The sequence below is a fragment of the Capricornis sumatraensis genome, chromosome 9, assembly GCF_032405125.1.
Source record: "Capricornis sumatraensis isolate serow.1 chromosome 9, serow.2, whole genome shotgun sequence".
In the NCBI taxonomy this organism is placed as follows: domain Eukaryota; kingdom Metazoa; phylum Chordata; class Mammalia; order Artiodactyla; family Bovidae; genus Capricornis; species Capricornis sumatraensis.
In genome coordinates, this window is record NC_091077.1 from 41,780,894 (window position 1) to 41,786,456 (window position 5,563).

At 39.3% G+C, this 5,563-nt stretch overlaps 1 protein-coding gene across 1 annotated transcript; it reads left to right on the forward strand.

The window, feature by feature from the left end:
* The first annotated feature begins 4,385 nt into the window (after positions 1–4,385).
* On the forward strand, positions 4,386–5,342 carry LOC138085793 (olfactory receptor 2T1). Its single transcript, XM_068980336.1, has one exon. The coding sequence runs from the start codon at positions 4,386–4,388 to the stop codon at positions 5,340–5,342; it is 957 nt and encodes a 318-aa protein (XP_068836437.1).
* Positions 5,343–5,563: the final 221 nt, after the last annotated feature.

Here is a 5,563-nt window from a genome sequence, read left to right on the forward strand (position 1 = left end):
CTGGAATTCTGTATTCAGTTGTGTATATCTTTCCCTTTCTCCTTTGACTTTCTCCTCTGACTTCTTTACTCAGTTATTTTTGTAAGACCTCCTCAGACAACCACTTTGCCTTCTTGCATTTCTTTTTCTGTAGGATGATTTTGGTTACTGCCTCCTGTGCAATGTTATGAACCTCCATATCCATGGTTCTTCTGGCACTCTGTCTACCAGATCTAATCCCTTGAATCCTTTTGTCACATCTACTGCATAATCATAAGGAATTTGATTTAGGTCATATTTGAAAGGCCTAGTGATTTTCCCTACCTTCTTCAATGTAAGCCTGAAATTTACAATAAGGAGCTCACAATCTGAGCAACACTCAGCTCAAGGTCTTGTTTTTGCTGACTATATAGAGCTTCTCCATCACTGGCTGCAAAGAATATTATCAATCTCATTTTGATATTGACAAACTGGTGATGTCCATGTGTGGAATCATCTCTTGTGCTGTTGGAACATCTCTTGTGCTCTTGGAAAATGATGTTTGCTATGTGCGCTTTATTTTGTCAAGTTTGCTCTTGACAAAACTCTGTTAGCCTTTGTCCTGCTTCATTTTGTACTCCAAGGCCAAACTTGCCTGTTACTCCAGGTATCTTTTGACTTCCTTTTTGCCTTCCAGTCCCCTATGGTGGAACGACATCTTTTTTGTGTTCATTCTAAAAGATCTCGTAGGCCTTCATAGAACTGTTCAGCTTCAGCTTCTTCAACATCAGTGGTTGGAGCATAGACTTAGATTACTGTGATGTTGACTGGTTTGCCTTGGAAACAAACCAAAATCATTCTGTCATTTTTGAGATTGACCCCAAGTACTGCATTTTAGACTCTTTTGTTGATTGTGATGGCTACTCCATTTCTCATAAGGGATTCCTGCCCACAGCAGTAGATATATTGGTCATGTAAATTAAATTCTCCCAGCTCATTTAAGTTCACTGATACCTAAGATGTCAATGTTCATTCTTGCCATCTCCTGCTTGACCACTTTAAATTTACCTTGATTCATGGATCTCACATTCCAGGTTCCTATGCAATATTGTTTTTTATAGTATTGATCTTTACTCTCATCACTAGACACATTCATAACTGAGCACTGTTTCTGCTTTGGCCTAGCCTTTTCATTCTTTCTGGAGCTGTTAGTAATTGCCTTCCTCTCTTCTCCAATGATCTTTCCACCTTGAGGCTCATCTTCTGGTGTCATATCTTTTTGCCTTTCATACTGTTGATGAGGTTCTTGTGACACTACTATTGGAATTTGTTGCATTCCTTACCCCAGTGGACCACTTGTCAGAACTCTCCTCTATGACCCATCCTTCTTAGGTGGCCTTGCATGGCATGGCCCATAGCTTCATTGAGTTATGCAACCCCTTCCCCACTACAAGGCTGTGATCCATGAAGAAAACATCATGGTTAGGAGAAATCAATTCATTTGATTCCAAATTTTGTTTTACTGTATGTCTATCACATCCTTTCAGAAACAAGATCCTCTATAAAGTGACAGAATCATTTCAGGCATTTTATAATTATTCTCATTTTTACTAAATCAAAACAAAGTAATATAATCTGTGCGCAGAAGAAATTCACTTATAGCCTCATTATGTTACCCCATAATGAGATTGCAGATAATAAATTTAATCAAATGGGGTTGTTCTCTAACAACTTAGACTTTTTTAACCTGCAATTAAAAAGGTAATACCAGTTTCCTGATAAAGGAAGAAGTCTTTGGAGTTGCCTATGTTATTGCTTGAAGAAATATAGGGCCAGGTAGGAAAAAATATATATACAGCAGCAGAGAATGTTTAAAAGATTTAGAAATGATTGTGAATGGAGAGCAAAGAGAGCTATTTGATTTTGTAAAGCAATACATAACTTCCTCTCTATTTATAGTGCCTTAGTACAAGAGGGGGAAAAAATAAAACAGAAATGTGGGAGTTGTGAAAGCAGTTAAAACATTATTAATGTTTAGGCTTTTCCATAAACTGGACAGAATTTTTCCTTTAGATGCATAGTTTAATAGTATTCATTAATTGGAAATTGAAGAGCCAAAGAAAAATATGGCCAGTTGAAATGATAATAAAATCATACACAGTGTCAGGAAAATATATGATATCTGGCACCAAAGATTTTAAAATTAGCAAGAAAATAAAGTAAAAAGAGAGAAAAACAGAGTTTACCTTCTTAAAAATCAGCAGTCTAGATTATAATAATTAAGGTGATATTCTCTTGATTATGACTAATTTTCACTAGTCACATTAATGATTCAGTTCAGTTCAGTTGCTCAGTCATGACTTTGCAATCCCATGGACTGCATCACCCCAGGCCTCCCTGTCCATCACCAACTCCTGGAGCCTGCTCTAACTTATGTCCATTGAGTCAGTGATGCCATCCATTAATGATTACCTATAGTTAAAATTTTCACTATACACATTTAACAATTCACATTTTGGGCACACTTTACTTGATAGCCAGCGTAATGTCTATTTGTTGCTCTGGGCTATAAGAACACAGAATGAATTAAGACTACTTGGTTCAAAAATCCCTGCCACCAACATCATGTGTGACTGTGGGAATATTACTTTTAAATCTGCCATCAGTGAAAGGGGGTTTTATAGTTTCTCATATGTAAGGTTTACTGTGAAGCTTGATGAGTCAATAGATATGAAGCACAAGGCACAAACTGTTCAGAATACCATTATAATTATCTCAATAGTGTTATTTTTCTGTGCAATTGACTCAAATTCTCATCAGTTCAGTTCAGTTCAGTCGCTCAGTCATGTCCGACTCTTTGCGACCCCATGAATCACAGCACGCCAGGCCTCCCTGTCCATCACCATCTCCCGGAGTTCACTCAGACCCACGTCCATCGAGTCCATGATGCCATCCAGCCATCTCATCCTCTGTCATCCCCTTCTCCTCCTGCCCCCAATCTCTCCCAGCATCAGAGTCTTTTCCAATGAGTCAAGTGTTCGCATGAGGTGGCCAAAGTACTGGAGCTTCAGCTTTAGCATCATTCCTTCCAAAGAAATCCCAGGACTGATCTCCTTCAGAATGGACTGGTTGGATCTCCTTACAGTCCGAGGGACTCTCAAGAGTTTTCTATTTTTAGTATATTTAGAAGGAACATAGACTAATTTGATCAATTTAACTTTCAAACATGTTGATAAACTGTATCTCACCTTGACATATTTAACTCCAAGCACATGAAAACTCATCCTCAACTTTCAAAACTTTTGTTGTGGAATTTTTCCCTTATCATCACCAGAAGTTATATAGGGCTTTCCTGGTGGCTCAGAGGTTAAAGTGCGTGCCTCCAATGCGGGAAACCCAGGTTCGATCCCTGGATCGGGAAGATCCCCTGGAGAAGGAAATGGCAACCCACTCCAGTATTCTTGCCTGGAGAATCCCATGGACAGAGGAGCTTGGTAGGCTACAGTCCACGGGGTTGCAAAGAGTCGGACACAACTGAGTGACTTCACTTCACTTTCAGAAGTTATATAGAACACAGTCAATGAATTTTCCTTAATTATAAATTACTGGGAAAGATATTCCAGTTTCCAAAAACAATAGGTCAGTTGTTCAATATATATGTTTTTGTGTCAGTGCTGAATCCTAACTGCTAGTGCTACATGCTAATACTAATCATAATCCTAATGCTAATTATTCATCATCTTAAATGAAAGCTAATTTTCAAAAATTAATTCTATAACAGTGAATGCCTCTTGGAAGGGATGATCCTTTCACATCTGGGTTTGGAAGAGTAATTTCCATTGCCCACTTTACTTCCTCTATTCATTTTTGTCTGCAATATAGATGAACTGACACCATGAAAACATTTATAGACATTGACTTTCAGCCCAGATGGTAAATTACTTATATTTGTGAGTAAAAGTCAGACACACACTATGAACAGCCAGTCCTGAGATGTTTTGAAGTTGGTGCTGATAACTGTAACAATAAAGATACACTGAATAAGGATAGCATCCAAGGTAGTATTTTCACACAGAGAGATGTACACACATATGCAACAGACCAGGTTATGTTTAACTACCATATATCATGGTATGCATCCTTAAGTGTTGTTATGTGATGTTATATGATAGGATCTGATGATGTCATCTTGTCCAATGATTTAAAGAATTATTGATTTAAAATAATTTTTGTTAAAACTCTTCCAGAATAGACTAGTTGCTAAGTATCAGTAGCAAAGTAATATGAAGAAAAATATGTTAAATGTTTTCTTCTTACTTTTAGAAATCTACTTCTTGACAATCAATCTGTATGCTGTGTTAATTCCTTGTAAATATCATGGTTTTATTTTAAAGATTCTAGGTCAAAGCAGTGCCCTCATGGGATCAATGGAAGAGTACAACACATCTTCTACAGACTTTACTTTCATGGGGTTGTTCAATAGAAAGGAAACATCAGGCCTACTTTTTGCCATCATCTCTATTATCTTTTTTATTGCACTGATGGCCAACGGGGTCATGATATTTCTGATCCGCACTGATTCGCACCTCCACACCCCCATGTACTTCCTACTCAGCCACCTCTCCTTCATCGACATGATGTACATCTCCACCATTGTGCCCAAGATGTTGGTAGATTACCTGCTGGATCAAAGGACCATCACCTTTGTGGGATGCACAGCTCAACACTTCCTCTACCTCACCCTTGTGGGAGCTGAGTTCTTCCTGTTGGGTCTCATGGCCTATGACCGCTATGTGGCCATCTGTAACCCACTCCGCTATCCAATCCTAATGAGCCGCCGTGTTTGCTGGATGATTATAGCAGGCTCCTGGTTTGGGGGCTCTTTAGATGGCTTTCTTCTAACTCCCATAACCATGAGCTTCCCCTTCTGTAACTCTCGGGAGATTAACCATTTCTTCTGTGAGGCACCTGCAGTCCTGAAATTGGCTTGCACAGACACAGCTCTCTATGAGACAGTTATGTATGTGTGTTGTGTCTTGATGCTGCTGATTCCTTTCTCTGTGGTGATTGCCTCCTACGCTCAAATCCTGACCACAGTCCACCGCATGAGCTCAGTGGAAGGGAGAAAGAAGGCATTTGCCACCTGCTCATCTCACATGACAGTGGTGACCTTGTTCTATGGGGCTGCCATGTACACGTACATGCTGCCACACTCTTACCACAGGCCAGAACAAGATAAAGTCTTCTCTGTGTTCTACACCATCCTCACACCCATGCTTAATCCACTCATCTATAGTTTGAGAAACAAAGATGTGACTGGAGCTATGAAGAGGGTACTGGGAAGGTTCAAGGGTACACAGAGAGTGTCAGGGGGTGCTTTTTGACACTTGGCTCCTTCCTATGCAAATGGAGAATGGGAGCCTCTTTGACCAATGTGGCCATGCTCAGTGAAAGATTAAACTGGAGCATAGATTCAAGTGTGTGGGAAAAAATCATTATAAAAAGTGTCTTCTGGTCTCCTTTCCTTCATTTTCCTTTCCTCCTGCCCTATTTATATGTATTCAAAATAAACGCTCAGTGATTCCCAAAAACACAAACTAAAATT

Excerpts from the sequence above, each read along its gene's own strand:
- LOC138085793 (XM_068980336.1), top strand. The coding sequence starts at position 4,386 with ATGGAAGAGTACAACACATCTTCTACAGACTTTACTTTCATGGGGTTG.